Source organism: Montipora capricornis, chromosome 4 (genome assembly GCF_036669925.1).
Source record: "Montipora capricornis isolate CH-2021 chromosome 4, ASM3666992v2, whole genome shotgun sequence".
NCBI classification, from domain to species: Eukaryota; Metazoa; Cnidaria; class Anthozoa; order Scleractinia; family Acroporidae; genus Montipora; species Montipora capricornis.
Window position 1 is genome coordinate 27,077,579 of NC_090886.1, and position 22,373 is coordinate 27,099,951.

Genomic DNA, 22,373 nt, shown 5'->3' on the forward strand with positions numbered 1-22,373 from the left:
TGAATCAAAATAACACCTTTTTGTAGTGGAATAATAAATCTCTTATTCGATGGTTTAACATATAATACTTGCGGACATTTTGCTCATTGCTCGTATTTTTCCTCGCCCCCTGTGGGGCTCGGAAAAATACTATGCAACTCGCAAAATATCCGCGCGTATTATACATGTATGTTAAACCATCAAATAAGATGTATGCATTTCTGGAAGTGTCTGTATTATAACGCAGTTTCATGCTTACTTTTTCTCTTCACTTTGGGCTCTGAGTCTCCTTGTTGCAAAGCTGCCAGCTCAGCTTCCAGGCTTTCATCATCATCATCCTCATCATCATCCCCATCATCGCCAATTCCAATACTACCAATACCTAAGTCAGCCATATCTTCTGGACTCATGTCAAGGCCAAGCTGAGACAGAATAAAGGTTCAAGAAAGAAGACTATCATTATTAACACTGAAACAAGTACCACATTAATACACATTACCCATTCTCAAATAAGTTTTTGAGAACCTTCGGTACGTCAAATCTCATCTGAAAAACGCCATGCAAAATAATAATAACCTATCAACATGTACATGTACAAGTAAAAAAATTAATATGACTGAAGAGGTGCACACAGTAATATTATCAATCTTCATAGAGGACTACGGCCTTAGCTTACGTGAGGGCACGCACAAAGAGGATTAAGTAAAGTAAGTCATAGAGTACTTTTTCCGTGTTTCCATAGCTTCATCTAAACACTCGGCAGACAGTTGGAAGAATTCTTGACAGTTATGCAAACCCGAGACTCAGTCGAGGGTTGGCATAACTGTCTTGAATTCTCCCAACTCCCTCTCGTTTTTAGATGAGGCTATGGAAAACGGAAAACGTTCTCTATTGCTTAACCCTTTCACTCCCAAGAGTGACACTTATAGATTTTACTCTGTCTAACGCCAGACGATTTTACTCGTCAATGGGGAACCCCACAGGAGTGAAAGGGTTAACAACAGCTAGATTCACTCAAAAACTATGTCCCCATTAACCCTTTCACTCCCAAGAGTGACACTTATAGATTTTACTCTGTCTAACGCCAGACGATTTTACTCGTCAATGGGGAACCCCACAGGAGTGAAAGGGTTAAATAATTTATAGTAAGTAACTTTAATAATAATTACAAACATGGCTTCAGATCTCATCACTATACCACAATTGATATATTCTCGAACTTGTTCACATTATACATATGAAGGTGTTGAAAATAATGAAATACAATATTAGAGTTTTCATAGCCCCACTCATCATTCCCCGATACGTAAAATGTCGTACAAATCTATTGTAATATAATCAGAACGTACAGATTACAATAATTTATAATTTTACTATCAATAACCACTCATGCAGAAAGCAATGAAATCTACAGTACCATGGCAGCGATTTCATTTTTCTTTTTTCCTTCTTGCGGCTGAGATGGCTTCTTTTTTCTACCAAACATATTTTTTATACAAAATTTTCAGCTGAAAAGTTCCAAGGGACCAAAATTCCCCCGAATTCCTCTTCTGGCCTTCAGGCGCAGCGGATGTCTATGGTATGTCATGTAAGTCATCACATCCTATAGTCTACACAAGAAAGCCAACTAGCATGCATTGCGAAAAAAATGGCGATTCGTAAGTGCTCTCTTCGAATAAAAAATATAAACAGAGCTTAAAATGCCTGTGTTAATTGAGAGAACTCACCAAACAAAAGGCAAGCTTAGAGCTGTGTACGCTTACATTCGGCGGCAAAGAGAGAAGGGAAAGCAAGCTTTGGCCGAGAGCAAGGCTAAAGAAGAAGAGGAGAGACAGCGAAAGAGGGAGGAGGAGAAGAAGAAAGAAACAGTCGAAGATGTTAAAAAAGAAATAGCCGAATTAGAGGCCAAACTTGAACAATTGAAACAGAAGAAACACGATCTCTTTTCTCAGTTCAAGAAAGCTTTAAATTATGAAGATGAAGTTAGAAGGCAACAAGAGATACAAGCTTTGAAGACAGCGGGTTCCGTGAATTCGAGGACCGTTCAGGGGTTATCTACAGTACAGGGTCCAATAGGCGTAGCTGGGCAAACACAGATAGCTCTTGGGGATGTTCTCCCATGTTCAGGTAAAATAAGATTCGTCTTGGAGCAGACAGTGGTTATTTCTTCTGTATATGTGTGCTGGTGGTATGCATGGGGTCGTTCCATTATTTTGTTATCAGCATCCCCCGCCCCCCTAAGGATGGCTGGTTTTTGCAATGGGGGCTTCGGGTTTTTTCTCCAAGCAAAATTTGGACCCTCAGACATTTTTGTCAACGGTGATGACAAAAAAATATCAACCCTTCGGATTTCATTATTTTTTCAAAGGGTGCCTACAATAGAGGGTACAGATTTCAAAGTACAATTAAATGAAATTGCCAAAAAACCGGTGTCTGACATTTGCAGACTGCAGACAATTGAAAGCTAACTGTTTTAAAATGGGTTCTTAGACTTAAATACTGTTTATCAGCGCTATTTGAAATGGGTGTTTGGAGTTAAATACATGTACTGTTTATCAGTGCTATTTGTCTGCAGTCTGCAGTCTGCAAATGTCAGACACACCGCCAAAAAACTGGTCATATGCAGTGTATTTTTGCTGTTTTTTTTTTCACTACTCCATGAAGATGTATTGTTCTCAGCAAAAATATGAAATAAAAAATGGGGTTCACTGTACTCGTTCAGGAGAAAATAGCCATTCCTTGATGGATTAATCTTGGCGTCAATGAAAATCTGCCATTTCTTTCATTGTGCGTGAGCTAATTAATGCACATGCTAATGACAAAAAAAATTATGTGCAGTTGGGTTGTGAGGTGCAAAACCAGGGAATCACCTTAAGGTACATTGTATCGTATTGTTACTGTTTATAAGATATATTCACCCTCTTAAGATACATGTATATGGGCAAATGATCTGTAGTGTTTGCTGAACAATAATATTTTAAGTGTGGAGGAATGACAGCTTTTTGCTGAGTTATAGTCTAGTTGCACACATGCATGTATACAAATTTTATAAGTCAGTATCATACAATTGTGTACATCACAGACTGAAAAACATAGAATAATTATTATTTAGTATTCTTAAACAAGTCATGGGTCTTGTTATTTGACCTTGTATTTGAATATTAACAGTTAATTGTTTTCAGGTGCAGTCAAACGGCAAGGTAGCCCACCCCATCCTCTGTCAGGATATATTCAGGCACAAATCTCTCACTTCCAACAGCCACCTCATGTAGGTTATCCACCCCAAGCCACACAAGGGCATCAGGCTGCCCAGGAGCGATATGCTGGATACCAGCATAGTCAGGGACACGCACCTGGAGTCAGTATGATAGGCAGTCAGGTAAAGCCTTAAAAAATAAAATCATCATTACCGGTATAAATGGTTAAGAAAAGTTTTGGGTCTTTGAATAGCAGTTTTATTTTTTAGGCTACTTTTGTAATTTACAATACCAGAGTACATGTAGCATCAAACTACAGTACATATAATAATTTATACCTGATTGTCAACCTAAACTTTAATTTAGGAAATGAATTATTAACAAAGGTTCGTTCAACATTCTAGATACAGATACACGTAGTTTCTACATAAATGGAAAGAATTCAGGATTCAGGATGTAATAATATTGAAGTACGTGTAATTTCGGTGAAGTGCCCTGCCTTTATCAGTCTGACCAGTGGTGAGTTAGAACTGTCTTGACTGAAAAAGGGCAGTGCAAACATAATAATTTTATGGTATCAAAGATGTCTGAAAGTTCTAGCCCCTCATTACTTTTCAGCTGATACATGTATTATTATTTTAATCATGAGCTTTTACTAATTTCTGAATTCTGAACTTTTTCCACACTTGTGAAGGGTTTCAATAACATTTCAAGTTTGCTGGTTTGAGAAGAGTACAACCAACTGTTGTCATCGTCAAAATGTATTTTAATCTTACATTTGAAATAAACTGTTTTTAATTTCTTTAGTGTAGGGAAAAAAGTTTCTGACTTTTCTGAGTGAAGTAGCAGGAGCTTTTCATTGGCAGGCAGTGCAGCATTACGGTAGTGGTTAGGGCACTTGCCTTAAGATCCGGAGATCGAGGGTTCAAGTTCCATTCTGATCAATCGTTGAATTTGTTCCTGGTTGCCTCCGGCCAGTTGGGATTCTTTACAGTTGTTGTTGTTGTTCTGTTCTGTCATTGTGTTTCATTGGCTCTGAAAAGCCACTATGGGGTGTGGTCAGTTATTTTAAAATAAGTATGTATTGTATTATTAAAACCACTGCTTTCATCTACATTTTTGTGCTCCTGATGTGATTGTAGCTTGAAAGCCATCTTCCAGGCAAGCAGCATACCCCCTCCGTAGGTGCAGCCTCTGAAGTGCAGCATGTGTTTCCCAGACAACTGTCTTCTCACCAAGGAGGGTTGCCTCAGCAGGTACACTTTATGTATACTTACCGTATTTACCTGTGTATAAGTCGAACCCGTGTATAAGTCGACCCCCCATTTTTGATGGCAAAAAAAGCAATTTCTTAATTTCTTTGTTAAATGTTCATGAGATATTAATCTTGTATTCTTCGATTTCTGGAAATGTGGATACACAAAAAAATCAGGGGCTCAAGTGCTTAATTGTTTTGTGTTTCAGCAGTTACAAGTTGTATATGCGGGCATTTTGTCCTTGACTTTCGAAAAAGTTCTCAGAAAATCAAACATGTAAACCTCAAACTAACTAGTTTCATTGTTCAAGGATAAAGGGCTTAAGAGAATAAGCACAACATCACAGAAGGAGGGAAATGCAATGTACATGTAACTACATTGTACATGTAGTATACATCATATAAAGTATGCTTTGGCCTCATAGTTATGCAGAACCTGGAGGGCTTTACCAAGTCAAGAAATCCATTCTTCCACGATATGGGGAACACTTCCTGAAAGAATGAATGTTGACTATCTTTGTGTGAGAGGAGGCATATAGCTTAAATTCCACTTACCTTTTGTGCAAAATATGATGCATAGCTACATGTACAGTGTAGCTTACATGTAACTTAGGGCACTTTCCATTTGATAGAAGTGACTGGTCAAACCGGTCATTTGGAGGGACTTCAAATCTTGACACGTTGTGAATGATACTACATATACAGGGATCGCGTTAACGCAGAAATCATGCATTTTTACGCAAATAAAATCCAAAAAATGCATGATCGAAATTTTAATGCGTCCCAGGACGCAAGGCACTGACTTAAATAACTCACACAACTTGCTTTGATTTGTCAGTATATTCTGTTGTTTGTAAAACTGTTGGAGCGATCTGTGATCATAATTGAAGTTCTAAGAAATGGGGTTTAAAACATCTAAAAAAGTTAAAACTAAATTTTCGACCGCCTTCTGCGGTCTTCTTCAGAGGAATGTACTCTGCAAGTCACTGAATGCAAATATAAAGCAAAAGACGTCACTGTTCGTTGCTCCTAAGGGAGGAAACCAGTGATGCGTAAACCCTTGGAAAGGGTGCTGACTTTCATTAACAGAGTTCTTGTCCAGGAATGAATGTAACGGCTCTAGAAAAAGCCTTTGTCGGCCGGTCCTATGCATATGCGTCAATATTAATTCCAAGTTGGTTACTCTCTTTTTCTCATAATTTAAATCATACTCTTTTTCTCACTGAGGGTCAGCAAGATTTTGGGCCCCCCAAAAAATGCTTGGGACCCCAATTTGGCCGAACATGTAGGTCCCAGGACCCAGATTGAAAAATCCTAGTGCCATCCCTGATATATGTTTCAGGTCATTTTGTTCCTTAGGTTAATTTGAACCAAAATAGGCTATTTTGTTTTGAACAACCTAGATCAAGTTATTTCAACCTACTTTAGGTCAATTTGGGGCAGGTGTACAATGTACAAAACACAAGTCACAGGTTATGTTCGAACCGCAAATGACTTCACTAGATGGTAACAGAAACAATAACTTGAACTACATACATCGTGAAAACTCCAGAATACATATACGAAAATTTTATTTGGAGCGCGAAGCAAATGTTCAGACATCCCATAATAACGCAAAAAATTGTGCAAGTAGGGTCACTGCACTACAAGTCCAGTCTGACAGGGGGTCTTGAAGATCTCCCGCATCGGGTTTGGGCCCGAACGCAGGACATTGTTTTACCAATACAGATACTGATACTATTCTAAAGTAAACATTGATTAAAGCTAACCTTAAGCCTAATTAGGCCTAAACAAAAGTTTTCAGACCTAATATTAGCATTGGTAAAGATGAGTAGTATGATCACCGTACCCATTCCTGTAACATACATGTACCTAAAAATTGTGAAATTGTGTTTATTGGGGTGAAAATCACTTACTTTGGCTTATTTCACACCCGAACTTTCATATCTTTCAAACTGTTTGGAAAATATTAAAGTTTGGTCTGTTAAATGGATTTTTTGATTTACCCATGATCCCTTGTAGGTGTGGTCTTTCATACAGATAGTCAATTTTGCGGTAAATAAAAAGTAAAAAAAGAAAGCTTTCACTACATGGAGGCTAGTATCCCCTCATTTAGTTCTATTGACACCCTAAACACTGGCTTTGTGCCCCACTTTACAATTTGACGTCAGAGCAGATCTGTCTCAAATTGCCCCTGAAAAGACATGAAGACTTCCCAATAATATCCATAGTAGGAAAGGTTTCCAAGCCTCGTGAAGCTTACGGAAATCATGGCTTCTTTGCGAAGTAGACTGTGATGTTTACTGGCGCTCAAGACTTGGTTCAACATGGCCCAGCATGTCAAAAAAACGTAGCGACTCAGTCAAAGGCTAATATTTTCGCAACCCTGAAAGCTGGAATGACGAAACAGTGGAAATAGCTAGGGGAACTTGTGAGCATTCAGAAAATGCTTGGTTGGAGCCCAGTTATGCCTTGGTTGGATCAGGAGCAGCATCGAAAGAAGTGGTCTCGAAAAATATCATGGCATAATTGCGGAACAGAAAAAGTATTACAAGCGACTGTTTTGAAAGACTTGTTTCAAACAATAACCTAGTGAGCGCCAGAATTCCAAAACACAGGGTTACAGTAAGGAAACTACGGAATTTTGAATCTTTTAAAAGGGTTTTAATAAACTTGAACTGTTGAAATTTGGCTCATTTGTAGTATTTACTGTATTTTATCCGTGGTTATTGTCCATTAGTGTTCTCTCTTATGAAAAATGGTTTTGAAGACTTTCAATTTGAAAACTGTGTTACACGTTACACTCAAATTTTTCCTATTTTTCTATCCTTTTCCTTTGTTTTCTCAAGAAAAGGAAGTCGTTTACCCTTCTTACACCCTGTATGCTAATCAACAAGGACAACCTTAGCATTCAGCAAAAAAATAGCTTTATTGAAGACATTAAACTGAATAAATCTGGAAATGTTTCTGAGTCACCCCAAATTGGGTATGGTGATTGTGCTACACATCGAAACTGTTAGGGTTGTTTCTGTATTGGTAAAACAATGACCTGTAACCTGTGTTTTGTACCTGCCTGAAATGACTTAACTTCAAACAACTTGATCTAGGTTGAAGCAAGTTGACCATGCGAGGTTGAAACAAAATGACCTAGTTTGGTTGCAATTTAACCTAAAGAACAAAATGACCTTCAACATATTCATGTTCTCCTCCGGAAAAATGCGAGAGATTATCGTGCAAGTGTTCTAGGTCTTCAAATTGTTGCATTTTCTTTGCAAACTGATAGGTCTGGCCAGCTAGTTCTGACAAAGGGAAAGCACCCTTAGACAAGTTTTGTCCCATTCCTTTGCAGGAAAATCAGATTTTTTCAGCTCATCAGTTGCAGCAACAGCCACATCAGCAACAGTTTACTTACCACATGCAACAGCAGCAACCAAGTTATCACTATGTACAGCATGGTAATCAGAAACAGTCTTTATTGCCACGCCCTCAAGCACTGCAACAGTCAAACTCTGCACAGCACGGCCAAGGCAGTCAGCATGGGTATCCTGTGACACTTTCACGAGACCCAACTCATCATCAGTCTTATCATGGCTCCAATATGCACCCAGTGCATTCACAACAGGAGTACCAGGTGCATTCACATCCCCAGGGTTACCAGGAAAAACAGCCTGTTGGTTACCAGTCACACCAAATACCTCCCAGCAGCCAGCATCCCTACCATCCTCAGACACAGCAGCAACCACCAATGCCATCACAGTATCCTGTCACACAGGGACATCAAGGCCCTCAGGAACAGGTACCAAGGCAGCAGGCTGTAACACCACAGCAGTACCACCAACGGCAAGGGGCTAACCAGAGTGACGGTCATCAATCACAATATGAAGGTACCCATCAAAGCCAACTGGTGCGAACTGCACACCAACAACAGTTGCAACATCAGAAGCAGGATCAGAGACCAAGTTCAAGTCTTGGATATTCACAAAACCAGGTGGTGAGTACGTTAGCCCATTGACGTCCCTGAAGCTACCCCCATTGATGAGATTGAAAGGGTTAATACCTTGAGGTAGAGCATTAATAAACTTACGGTGTTGGAAGTTTAACAAATCGAAAGTGGTTCAGCGTTGTCTGTACTCTTATCAATAACGATATTCGTCATCACAGTAATCAAACTGTTGCACCTCGTGAGTCCACAACAAATTTTGACTACTGTGATGGCTAATATCGTTGTTGATAAGACTACAGACAATGCTGAACCACTTTCGATTTAGTTGTTACTACAATATTCAACGCTAAAGAAAGTGCTTATTTCAAAGAGTGACCAAAATCATGACACAAAGAAAGAGCAAGCGTTGTCCATAACTTTCTAGCAATATGATTGGTTTATTTCCCAAAATGAGCGTTCCTGATTGGCTATTACATTGTGTGACAAATTGTCAGTGTTATCTAGATTCTCATTGACAATGGCAAATTAGCCAATCAGATTGTGAGATTACAAGCAATCCACTATTGCTAGAGGAAGTGCTGCCCACGAACCAGATAACACCATCTGCCAACAAATAGGCTCTCTCAGGTTTTGCAGATACTTTTTAGTGGATGGACACATTTGAAATTAGAATTAGAAAAGACATCATGCTCTGGGGAATAAATTGAATGATTTGTATGAGTTTATTCCCCAGGCCCTCGAGATGATGCCTTTTGTTTTGGACTGAATTTTAATACTTCGAAAATGGTCTATTGTTGAAGGAGAAAAATAAAGAAATTGAAATAATTATCTGCAAACGCATGCACTGTAAAGCGGACATCCAAGACAACAAACTTGGCTGAAAGTATTGCTGGCTGCCAGCTACCTGTACCTTTGACACCCTGCTTTGTAGTTTTTGAGGATAAGGAGGGCTATAATCATAAACCTCATCTCTGTGGGATCACCATGTTTAAAAACCCACACAATGATCTGGAGTTTCTAGTGTCCAGGCAGCCTCTTGACATGATCCCGGTTGACCATCTATTGACCAGGCTGGCTCGGTTTCCGAGATAAAAATTACCGTAAAAACCCGTAGATAGGCTGCACAATGAATTTAACAGCTCAAATTTTGGAACAAAAGTTTTTTTGAAAGAAATCAAAAGAAATCCGAAATCGAGTCTTGAGAAGTCTTCTTTATCATCCACTGTTCATCGAACGTAAACTCGCTATTAACATTGAAACGTCTTACTCACAAACCACATCCCACTTGAAAACAATTACTTATGGGAGCTTGTGATCTGGCAACAAATTAAGAACATTTCATTTTTTTTGTGAGAGACTGAGAAAATAATTAATACAAATTTCTGCTTAGAACTTGAACCTGAATCCAAAGAAACCTCGAACAGTTTTTTGGACATGAAAATATTTATATTTTTTGTACTAAAAGCCTCCCATGGTGTAGTCTTCTGAGTTGTGGATTTTTTTTTAAGTTCTGTCATTTCAGCTATGAAGGTAGCTCGGTTAGGAAAAAGTAACGCTACTGTTGCAACCTATATTGCCAGCAATTTAAATTGCATGCAATTTTGTTCTTTGTGTTAAGCCAAATCATCCACCTGGAGTCCAGTCTGCAAAGAGAAGCAGTCACAAATATGCTCCTTATCCAATCTCGGGATCAAAGGGCCATCATCAGGGAAGTGCAGGGAAGAAGTATTTAGCAAAGTACCAGAGCTCTTCGGAAGGGGTGCCCTCCGCTGGATCCTACTCAGGTGAGCATTTGCAAAGTATCACTTAAAATGATGCTTTCTTTTCTTATGACATGCTGGGTGTTGTCCCACTTGTTGATATTGATCAGTTACAGTTCTGGTAACGTTTACTGTTTTCTTGTGGTCGCCATTGAAATTATTCCAGACTTTTATGTTATTGTTTCAAGTTTCGTCTGCACTTTATCTTGGCTAATATATAGAGATTACTTCATGGAAAATGCGCGCGTACGATTTTTATTCACGAGTTGAGCAGTATCAGAAAACGAACGAGTGAGCGCAGCGAACGAGTGAATTTTCTAATACGAAACAACGAGTGAATAAAAATCGTGCAAAGCATTTTCCAGGCTGTAATGTGTTTATTTCGTAGGTACTGAGGTTTTTTTCGTGGTGGTGTTTGATAGACAAATTTATTTCGCGCAAATGGAGTGAGGCGATGAAAGCAATAAACATTGGTTTAAAATTGCCCAACCGAAAATTTATTTAATAAAATTTACAACACCTACTGTGTTTCAGATATTCCGAAGTGAAGAGTGTTTTTAGTTCGTCGCTTGTCAAAGCTACCTTTTCCTTGCTTCTTTAATTAGTTGTTTTAGTTTGGACTAAAGAACCTCTCTGGTTTTCTCAAATACCAGGTCGTTTGTTATGCTTGCGGAATAGCCCTTTTTCTTCAGTTGTCGTTTCAAGCTAGCCACTAAACTTCGAAGGAAAGTCGGCCCATATTCACTGCCGTCTTTAGTGCGGACAGAGATGATAAACTGGTTTATGAATTCCCCGGGATGAATTCAGTATTCATTCAGATGAACTGCTGCAATAACTTCCATTTTCCTGTCTGTGACCTTCGCTTTCAAAAGTCGTTCAAGCAATCGTACATTTCGTTCAGTTTTTTGAGCGGCATTTCTGTTTTCTTGTTCTAAAATAAATTCCTCGACTGAGCAAACAGAAGCAAACCTTCCCTCGGCCATTATTCGATACGTTCATTCATCACTAGTGAAATTTTGTCGTTCGTGTTCCTGATTGGCTACATTTAGAATCAGTACGAATTTTATTCACAGTCACTATGATTTTTGTGGATAAATCTCAGTACCTATGAAATAAATAGATTTAGCCAAGCCTAAAAGCGGAGCTCCCGGGTTATTTTCTCTTACAATAAGTTAACCTGGCTTGAGCCTGTTTTCCAATCGATACCTAGCATCTGGTCAGTGGTCAACTTAAAATAGCTGACCCCAGCTCTAAACCTGAGCCCACGATATGGTCACGCGATACTGGTCAGCGGATGCCTTGTTTTGACACGTGTCTCTTGACCATAACATTGATGTCCAATATCAAAGATTTACGCTGTAAACTAGCTGGTGTATGGCCACCTGGATGAGTTCTAAACGTAAAGTGCCCCTAACCTCAAAATATTTGTTTTCGCTAAAATGAATCTTTACACCTGTTCAAAACGCATTGCGGCCGGTTTTTTTTTTTTCTTCTAACAAATCCTGCCATTTTATAGGCTTCAAAAGTTGGGAAAATCCAAGCATCGTTTGTTCACGACCGAGTCAGAAAGGGAGTGGGTCTACATGTACGTGTACATGTACTTTGCATGCATTTTTACAAAGAGTTAATGCAATGTAAATAAGTTTGTGACGTCAAATGCAAAGATTCATTTTAGTGAAAAAAATTTTTTGGCGTTAGGGGTACTTAAAGCCTGTGATATGGTCACGTGCTACTGCTCACATTGGCATACATGGATGGGTGGACGTACGTACGGTCGTACGGTGACCAAAACCAAATTTTCTCGCACAGATGGATTACCATATTTTCTTACCCATGGTCCTTCGCGCCCGCGCTCTGCTAAAAATTTGGGGGATAACTACGTTGTCTGTTAATGCCGTGCTTCTTCATTCATTCCAGACTTCACACTTGTCACGATACGTATACAGATTTTTTGTCATCCAATTTTGTCGTAGTTGGTTTGAATATCCATTTCATTGGTATACTTTAACCATTAGATTGTCGTGACGTGCCTGTCAAAATATGTTAGTTTCCATAAATGTGAAACTTATTCAACATTTATGGTCATATTTGGTGCCTCATAAGTACGAGGGAAGTACCAACTTACTTGCCACTTGTGGTTTGTGACCAAAAAATTGTAGTAATGGACTCCACATCAAAAGCAATGGTACTAGGCCTCCGGGAAGAGGCGCTCACTGACCGCCTTGATAAGTAAAACAAAGTGAAAACGGGAAAGATTTCTTTAAAAATCAATCGTAATCTTGACTGATTTAGAATGGCAATACATGCACTGTATCCCCCAGTAGAATCTTTCAGCAACATTGCTTGACAACATCGCAAGCCTCACTTTTGGGCCATCAGAATTTTGCTTTCTGACTAACCGCTGAAGTTTCTCTGCATTTCAATTGTTTTTGATATTTTCAGAAATAAACATATTTGTTTTGTGTGACTATTAGGACCTTCAGGGAGTTCAAGCTCGTCCCACTCAAGACATCACCATCATCACCAGAGCAGAAGTAGCCATAAGGGACCAGGAACTGGCCACAGTTCATCATCTCAACAAAAGTCATCTCGATATCACCCGTAGTAAACATTGTGGCATTTATGCCTTTCTCACATTACTGTATTCGTCCATTCTGCTGTTACAGCTGTAGTGAAAAAAGTGCCACTTCAATTGTCCCTTTGGCTGTGGCTTAATACTGGTCAGGGACACGATGGCGCATGCCATATTTCACCAAACTAACATAATACTAGGACCTCCTTGTCAAATAGTATTAATTCTCGCATAGCAATTCGGAGGCGTAAAATAAAGGAATTAATTTCTTCGTGAAAGAAGTCAGTCTCCCCTTGATGAGAAGAACATTATGATTTTGTGTCCGTGTCGTTCACATTCTCGGTGGCCGGATTTCATATTTTGGGGGCTTTCAGTCGAGGACGTGACCGAGCGAAAGCTTGTTGTCAAGAATTCCCACCTGGTCGCAAATCCACATTTATCGCCTAAGAATTTATAAACTAAACATTTATTGAAAGTGTGGCCAACTTTTTTTTTTCGCATATACTTCTCTGTGTTGACTTCTTTGTCGTGTAGAGGTTTATGGTGGTAACTTCTCAATCTTGTGATCAGGGTCCTCAGGCTCTTTTCTTTGCGTGCGGTTGCCTGGAAAGACCACCCGCTGACCAAAGAGCTCAAGGACTCTGGGTACGAGATTGGTAAATTCTGTCGTCATCGTCAGTTGTCCAGGACGTAACCCAAAGTGCTTAAACTCCTCCACCTTCTTTAGCTCTGATCCCTGTAACCTTACCGTTCCACTTGGGTCCCTCTCACATGCATCTCCTTCTCCCTCTCACATGTGTTCTGTCTTGCTGCAGATGACCTTCATTCCTCTCCTTTCCAGAGCATACCTCCATTTCTCTAGTTTTTCTTCCACCTGCTCGCTACTCTCACTACAGATCACAATGTCGTCTGCAAACATCATAGTCCATGAAGATTCCTGTCTAAAACCTCATTTGTCAGTCTGTCCATCACCATAGCGAACAAGAAGGGGCTCAAAGCTGATCCCTGATGCGGTCCACCTCCACCTTGAACCCCTCTTGTCACACTGAGAACACATCTAACCACTGTCTCTAAGCTCTCGTACATATTCTGGACCTCTATAACATACGTCTCTGCCACTCCAGACTTCCTTATACAATACCACAATGCCGCTCTCTGAACCCTGTCAAATGCTTTCTCTAGGTCTACAAAGACACAATGCAGCACCTTCTGACCTTCTCTGTACTTTTCTATCGACAACCTTAAAGCAAATAATTCATATGTAGTACTCTTTCGTTTCATGAAACGATAAAACCATACTGCTACTCACAAATGCTCACTTCTGCCCTTAATCTGGCCTCCACTAGCTACGCTTTCCCATGCCTTCATTTCATGGCTCATTGTATGATGATATACCTGATATGATCATCGTCGAATGCAATTAAATAGGCCATTTCCGAGTTCATGTCTGCCTCTTCTTCAAAGCGAGTCCAAGTGCGAAGTTTTTGTGATGTTAATTAGTACTACTTTACATAAGAATGAAAACTAAATTTCGTAACAAAAACTTCGCACTTAGACTCGCTTTGAAGAGGAGGCAGACATGAACTCGGAAATGGCCTATTCACAAAATATGCACATTTCTACCCGCGAATAGCTATAACTAATGAAAGCATGTAGGTAAGGCACGAAGTCTATTTACCAAAGAAAATCCCGATAACATTCCATCTGTTGGCCCTAGACGTTATCCTGACGTACCATCTACTGTGTTCACCACAAGTGGAATATTTAAGTTGTTGAAAAATTCATGCCAATCCCAAAAAACCAAATGGCCCTGATCGGATACTTTCAGGGGCACCCAACGTCAATTTTCGGAAAATATCTGTTCGGAAGACGATTTGAGATCTAGAATTTTCAGAACATTTGTTGTAAAATTTATTGCTTGCCTGCCTCTCCTAGGATTTTCGATCATCTGAAAAATTGTATAATTGCCCATTTTTAACGGATTTTTTATCCTAAAAAGGTCACCTAGAATTTTCGGGAGCCTTTTTTCTGGCTGAAATTTTCGACTGAAAAGGTAAGTTTTGATCCCTCTCATTTTCGGATCACTAGAGTTTCAGCTAGGAAATCCGAACACATGAAAAATTTTTAGGGGATAAAAATATGCCTATATCTACCGTTTAAATACTAAAATACGTTTAACGATGCTATGTCTAAGTGGTTTTGAACTATATTCTCGTTGTGTGCCCCTGATACCTTGTCGCGCTCTTAAAGCCGGAAGCAGCTATGGAGATTGCTCCATTTCTACACGAAGTCCCTGTTTATTCAATCTGTAGAATCATGACAAGTGACTGGTTTAAGGTTAATGATTACACCTGTCTTCAAAAAAAGGTAGTAAACATCTCCATTTCGAATTATAAATTATGTCTAGGACTGAGCACTAATTGAATAACTCGTGCCAAAATACCAAAACTGAATTCAGTAATTGTCCTTGCAGACAAAATCCTCGCGATATTTGCTATATTTGAGGCTCTCCAAGGACCTCTTCGCATTTTATTTCGTTGTCTGGCCAATTTGTCATTATCAGTGCGATCTTTGCGACGTTTGTTCTTCTTGCTAACGAGCATTTTGTCCTTGCAGGCAAAATCCTTGCAACTTTTGAGATGTTTGCTATAATTGCAGCTTTTTAAGGGCCCCTTTGTCTTTTGTTTGCTTCTCTTTATTAAATTTGTTATTCTTGCGTTATTTACGATTATTATAACAGGCATTTTGTCCGTGAGAGTACCAATGGGTTTATAGTTAACTGACAATTGGGTACCTCCATTAGCATCAATGCAATGGCTGGTGCAATTTAATCACGCGGCTTCCTAGCGCAGACGTATTTCCGGCGGTCGTTTATCTCCCCGCCGGAAAAATAGGACACGAGCTGCTAAACAATTTCTGTGACATAATTTATACTTTTTTTTCTTTTTGGGCCAATCATGAGTGCTTTGGAAATCTCGTTGATACTTCGAGCAAGGTTGATTTAAGCCTCATTTACACTAGCAAGTTTTCCATGACATGTACAACTCCACTTGTCAAGGAAAACTTGCCGACTGTACACAATACTAGTACGTTTTCCTTGACAAGTTTTCCTTGACAAGTTTTCCTTGACAAGTGCACTTGACAAGTAATTTACACTAGCAAATATCGTCGTTGACAAGTTTTTCCTTGACAAGTGTCCTTGTTCAAAAACTAGGAAAACTTGTCAAGAAAAACATGTCAAGGAAAACCTGCTAGTGTAAATAAGGCTTTATGTGGAACGCGAGAAGCTATGTATGTGCCGCACGAAATACAGCGTGGTCTTATGCCTTAGCTTCATAGCACCAGTTGACAAATTACTTTTGGAACTGATGATAAAAAATGATTAATTTTTTGAGCCAAAGATCATTTCCATTAATGATATGCAACTTAAGCAGTTTGATAGAAGCCCGAATTTTTGTAAGTCTCCTTGCAATTGTGTTTGACTCTTGATTAAACTTGAATTCGACGTATGTACCATGTTTTTTTTCTCACATTTCGCAGCTATTTTTGAAACTGAACTACCGATAATGATTTCTACTTCTTAAGTGCACTTAATGTTTGACTTTTTTTGTTTCTTGTTATCGATATTCATCATTGTTGAAGCTTCCTTTGAAGTCATCCATGGTGCATTTACCTTAATTAATTAAGGTTTGTAATATTGCCACACAATTTCACAACATGCTTTATGAAAGATGACCAGGTGATCAAAAAAGAGAATCGCGCCAGGTGCAACCGCCCACGAATAGAAAATTTGTCGCAATGTTTCCTTCATTGCACTTTTACTGTACAATGTCATCGATCCTTCATCAGTGAAGTGTAGAGTTTAGAAGACGGTGACGAACTCAGACGGTGGGCTTCTCACGAGATAAGAACATACATACGCACCCATAATACAGATAAAATTGTCTTTTGTATAATTATTCATTGCAGCTGTTTGCGTCGGTTCTCTTTTATACAAAGCACGATTCTGGCGAGGAAAATTGCCGGCATGTCTTCAGTATCTTAGCCTCAAGAACAGACCAAGAAATCTATTCGCGTCTATAAAATAAGTTCCTCTGTGATGCTGTTGATCAGCGAAGACTCAATCCATCATCCATCACATTTACGGTAACGTAAGGACTCACTTGAGTTCTGTCACATGAACAACAACTTTAATTTTGTTTGGAATTAAACAACATTTAATTTAAAATTAAGTAAAAGCCTCTTGAATTCTACACTTCGGAAGTGATGACATGATTTATTCAGTTTGGTTATCATTTTCTATTTTATAAGTGCGCTCAACTGTCGCTTATAGGAGAAGGGTAGGGAAAGAAACATTCTTAGACGACCGAAGTTTGAGGATATGAGCATGTGCTTCAGTCTTGAGATGGTTTCAATAACCGTATTATGACTCATTTGACAGGATCGAAATACTTTGCCCTTGGCTGGACTCCGAATCATAAAGGATGGTTTTTACTAGCGAAGGAGTCGGAGTCGGAGTCGTAATCAGAAGCGCAGATCGATACGATCTAGTGAAAATCAGACTGTCGGAGTCGGAAGCAGAATACCGATTTCGCTTATGACTCCGTCGCTTAATTGCGATCCAGTGAAAACTGTACTGTCGTAGTCGGAAGCAGAAGCGAAAGAATTAACCAACCACAATGCTACTCATCGTTTAAACGTAAATAGGCACCCGGGAGGACAAGTGATTACTAGTAAAATACGAAACCCAGAAAGATTGAAGAAGGTAAAAGGGAATCGTGTAACACTGGAATCGAGGCCGGCTGACATGTTGATCATTCCGAGTTCACTTCAAACTTCTTTTTCACAGCAAGTTGGCGCGAGTTGCTGTGATTATTAGTTCTCGTACTTTTTGTGCGAAGAAAGTACAGTAATATATGCGAGAATGACGTTTGAATCACCAAATAGAGCTTGACAGTGGTCAATACTAACTAACACTTATTCAGTGCTCGTCTTGTTCAACCCTGAGGAGAGAGGTGTTGGTATCTGCGTGGGAATGGAAATGAAAGGAAAGGAAAAGAACTTTATTCGAGTGTCTAATCTTCTAGCGCCGTAGAGCACTAATCGGGGACACTGTAAACTGAAATTAACAATGAAAGCAAATCAAGTCAAATGTTGGTTTTTGAGGAGAGGGGAAACCGGAGTACCCGGAGAAAACCTTTCGGTGCAGAGTAGAGACAACAAACTCGACCAACATATGACGCCGAGTCTGGGAATCGAACCCGGGCCACATTGGTGGGAGGCGAGTGCTCTCACCACTGCGCCATCCCTGCATCCCAAGAGCATCGAGACGTATGACATGAGATTTCAAAGACGCCATTCGCATCGTACTGCCTTTTTTTGCAATCGGAAGACTTATATTTAACGGAATTCTGACCATTCATCACTTTAGGAGACACAAATCTAGGAGTAATCATAATCAAGTGCGTTTCTTGGGGGGAACTTTGGAGGCTGGCTTCATGAAGACGATGCACTTAATTATGTAAAGAACGTCTATCGAAAGTATTGAGGCTTGTGGAATGTTGCTAAAAATGGAAAGTTTAGAGTAAAGAGGTGACGATGTCACAAAAACTAAATTTTTGAAAGCTTGAACTTTGTTGCAATTGTCTGTGAGATTACTAACAAAAATGTCCCTTGCTGCAAACAATCAGGAGGTGCGCGATCGCCATTTGCGCATATGACATATCAAATCCCAGATGCTCATCCACGTATGATGTAATTCAAAACAGCGTTGAAAAAGCAGAGAAGCAAAAAAAACGAAAACTTGCTAGAGATCACTCTATGCACAGGATGACTAAGATTATAATAAATTGCGTTCTCCTAATATCGAACGCAAATATTACAGGAAGCTATTTTGTCAATAATCTTGCCGTAATTCATCTTCCCCACTGTGAAAATGACTTGAAAGTCTTGAGGTTCCCCTACGATTTTCAATATTTAAATATAAGAATCGCAGATGGCCGCTTCTCGTGTGGCTCATTAGCATTTGGCACGGAGGTCAGTACTGGCTACGTCGCAGCAAGGATTTCAGCGAAAAGAGGCGCAAAGGGAGCATTTTTACCTCTGAAACGAATTTTACACCGCCGCCGTGCTGGCATATTTTCCATTTAAGGGTAGTCTTGTCAGTATAATTTACCAGTATACACTAGTTCTATCACTTAAACTCAGTCTCAAAGTTCATATTATTATTCAAACAAACTCAGTCGGTCAACTTATGAAAAAAAGACAAATATACAACTACAACAAAAAATATAACTGTAAAGCCAAATGATATGTGACTGCATTAAGTCCTCACATTAAAACTTATCTTAGCGAAAGTGTCATTGGTTCATGCAGCTAGTTTCTAGTTAAGTCATCGAAATCTTTTAATTATGCTGAAGGTTTGACCATTGACAGAATAGACATGGACTTCCTCTATATGGAAGACCGTCCTCAACGTGCCTTCTCTAGAGAAAACCTCCAAAATTGCCACGGCATTCGGCCTAACAATTGGGAGTACAAGTGGTGACAAAGTCTGCATGACATAGCCTCTGATATAGCAAGTGAAACTAGTGAATCCCAACCCCGGATCAGTTGATGCGTCCATCTGATGAAAAAAAAACATTTCTGTTGAGCCAAAACGGGGCATTTCACACTAAATAACTACTCAAATACTGTGCCTTGTCAGGTTTTAATGAAGTGATTTGACATATGGGTGGATCAATTCCTTTCCGGTGCGGTTAGTACCTACTGACGTAGACAACGACTAGCTGTCATAAGGCCTGGGGTGTCACCTTAAGCTTTATATATACCACTGTGTCAACTTTCGCTGAAACACGTCCTTTACCGATATCGATTGAGTTTTGTCTTGCCTGGATCGACAAACTCCAGGTTAAGTTGCCTTCTAGCTTGTTGCCATTTTTTAATGTCCTTCACGGAATCAATCGCGATAGTATTCTACATGTCCCTTAACAAGGCGCAGTGATACGCTTGTAGGTTGGTGAAATTCCGATTCAAGCCATGATTATCCATTGCCATCTAGCGGATTACGCGGAAAATGTAGCATAAGTACTGCGTCTTTTTTTGTTAATATGCAGAATCTGAAATTCAATTTCCAACCAACGATTCCGTTTTTTGTTGCCGCCAATCACGTTGGCAGCGACAGTTTCCGGATCGTTACAATCTTAAATCCACAGCTGAAGTGCATCAGGATCACATTGCTGGATTTGTTTGCATAAGAGATACACCTATTTTCAATTCACAGCGATATGTGAGACAAAATTAAATGTCCTAAAAAGGGCATCCGCTGAGGAACCATAAAAAAGCACAACTTGAAATCCTAAACAAAATACTTACTCTTGGCTTATTGTTAGCTTAGATTTATCGATAAAGTCTACTCTAATTACTTCAGTTATGACACTAGACGGCATAACGCAATAAATCAGCTAGCTTTGAATACAGATTTCCACTGGTTTTGAGAAGTATTATCTCTATTTTTTTTCTCTTTAGTTCTTCATGACATTCAACTTGCTAAATTCCATGTCGTAAATTTTATAGCAATGTTAAATAACAACAACTTATGGGTGAAAACTCGACAAAAACAATTGTACCGAAGGATTGACTCTCAAGCAAACTTTAACTGCATGCGACGCAAAACAAACCGCGCGGTGTCAGGTACAAGCACGCGAGCTACAAATTTGTTGAATAGTCTCCTTCATTGCTTTTTTCACTGACCTCATCTTCCAACAGTAAAGCACCGGGTTTAATGAGGAGTTGAAATAAAGCAAAGTTCCCACATATCTCCACAAAACAAGAAGCCACACACTGGGCTCCCTGAATCTACGAGAAAGAACAACCGCTGTGACAAAATACGGTGTGTAGCAAACAGCCAAAGCCAACTGCACCCATAATACAGTGTAAACTGTCTTTTTATAAAGTACCGCGTTTAGTGGCGTTGTTTGCTTCGGTTGTCTTTGCCAGAAAGCACGACAATCAACTTGATTTTGATTACGGCACAACACAAGAAATATTTTTCCGTAGGAGAAAGCAGATATTGCCAGACACGAAAATAGCACTATAAACCCATACCAGGTGATTATTATGTCACTAACTAAAGACATAGCCGTAAACACAAGGGACACAACCCAAAAGAAGGTTACAGCAACATATGTCCTCTTCAGGGTGACAAATCGTCTGTATCTGAGCCTTAGGCGTGAATACAAGGCAAACAGCCTTTCCAAGTTTATTGCAGTTGATGTAAGCATGGATACCATGCACAATGGATAACCTGTTAAAAAGCGTATGGTACTAGCATAACGACAAACGTGAATATGTTGTTTAACTTCTGGCATCAATGCGACGGCAGTCAGAGGCTGCGAAATGATACCAACACACAGATCCGTTGTAGCCAAGGTACGAAACAAGACTTTTGACGGTGGCTGAAGCGAGGACACCTTCTTAAGAGCGACTAAGAAGGTGGCATTTCCAATTAATGCTGTGACAGACAGGAAAATGTTAATAGCTGCAGCCCATCGAAGTTCACCGTGAATTCCGTCTGTGAGTTCCGATGAACAAAGAAAATCTGTCATAGTTTTCCTGTGTTCATATATCGTAGAATAGTTGGCGGTCGCCATTTCGTCTGAAGTGAATTAAACCAGCAGACAATGGTAAACTCGAACGCAAATCTCGAATAAATTGGTGTCTCGGGTCTTTATTAATAATTAATGTCAAATTGATGGTGGTTGATGAGTCTCTTTACAACTCTCTCGAGTGTAAAGTACCAAATGACCCACATTGCAAACTTCTAAAAGCAGGGCTCCTCCAGGACTCCTGGTTTCGCAGAACTCTGTGATCTCCACTAACTCAGCGGATATTAAATCCTTTTTTCTGCAAAAGAAAAAAACACCAACTGAAAAATTACATTTTGAAACACTACTCTTCAAGAACGTTTGACATTATTTGAACGGCCTAAAATATGTTATGATGTGCCCTACTGTATTCATCACGGGTTTAACTTTACAAAGAGCTCTTCAAAGAAGGAAAAATATCGTCGTGGCGCGTGAAAAATATATGAGATCCTTTGAATTTCCGTGACATTTTCGTTGAAATGCTAATATCAACCCCCTGACATTTTTATCGTCTAACAAAGATTATTACTACCCTTTTTTTAAATAAGAATATATTTTATAAGAATATCAAGGCTGAAATTTGCGAAGTTTTAAAAATATTTTAAGAACAAAGCCGAGGCTGAGATTTTGAAAAGGATAGATATAATTTTGCGTGTTGAAACATCTGTAAATACAATACAATTTTATGTTTTTAACTTAACCGTATAAAATTATTCCTTTCTCTGAACGACAAAACTAGCCAACAAAACGAAAAAACCTGCACTAGCTATAGTGTTCAACGCTAATGACAGTTCGATGAACGGTACATGTAATACATATTATGTACAGTATTCAGCACAAAAGACATAAACTAAACCGCAAAAAAGTATTATGACAAATTCTTTCTTTCTTAAATTACAAAACCTAGCAAGAACAGATCTAGATACCAAACACTTGTAATTGATACTCCAATAAATTCTAAAACGGAAATGTCATAAGCTATAACTTAAGAATAATACAAGACTATTTTCAGCATAAAGTCG

At 39.3% G+C, this 22,373-nt stretch overlaps 3 protein-coding genes across 7 annotated transcripts in view; 1 reads left to right on the top strand and 2 right to left on the bottom strand.

Moving 5' to 3' along the window:
* LOC138045829 (coiled-coil and C2 domain-containing protein 1-like) overlaps positions 1-1,553 on the bottom strand; it is a 38,837-nt gene extending 37,284 nt beyond the window's left edge. For all 4 annotated transcript variants that reach the window (XM_068892457.1, XM_068892456.1, XM_068892459.1 and 1 more), the window contains exons 1-2: positions 1,397-1,553; positions 239-401 (exon numbers count right to left, since the gene is read on the bottom strand). In XM_068892457.1, the coding sequence (XP_068748558.1) occupies positions 239-401; positions 1,397-1,465 (232 nt within the window). In that variant the 5' untranslated portion in view covers positions 1,466-1,553. The remainder of the gene's footprint in view (positions 1-238; positions 402-1,396) is intronic.
* A 38-nt stretch (positions 1,554-1,591) lies between these two features.
* Positions 1,592-13,181, top strand: LOC138045831 (putative mediator of RNA polymerase II transcription subunit 26). The gene is made up of 6 exons (XM_068892460.1): positions 1,592-2,106; positions 3,162-3,358; positions 4,319-4,432; positions 7,781-8,422; positions 9,993-10,158; positions 12,609-13,181. Exons 1-6 carry the CDS (start codon positions 1,680-1,682, stop codon positions 12,737-12,739), a joined length of 1,677 nt encoding a protein of 558 aa, XP_068748561.1. The 5' UTR covers positions 1,592-1,679; the 3' UTR covers positions 12,740-13,181.
* Positions 13,182-16,440: 3,259 nt separating this feature from the next.
* On the bottom strand, positions 16,441-21,776 carry LOC138044566 (adenosine receptor A3-like). Of its 2 annotated transcripts, XM_068891045.1 has the most exons (3): positions 21,718-21,776; positions 20,459-21,610; positions 16,441-19,331 (listed from the first exon to the last, which is right to left on the bottom strand). In XM_068891045.1, the coding sequence occupies exons 2-3, from the start codon at positions 21,355-21,357 to the stop codon at positions 19,178-19,180; spliced, it is 1,053 nt and encodes a 350-aa protein (XP_068747146.1). In that variant the 5' UTR covers positions 21,358-21,610; positions 21,718-21,776; the 3' UTR covers positions 16,441-19,177. The 2 variants fall into 2 exon arrangements, with proteins under 2 accessions (XP_068747146.1, XP_068747147.1); XM_068891046.1 differs by having other exon boundaries at positions 20,459-21,767.
* Positions 21,777-22,373: the final 597 nt, after the last annotated feature.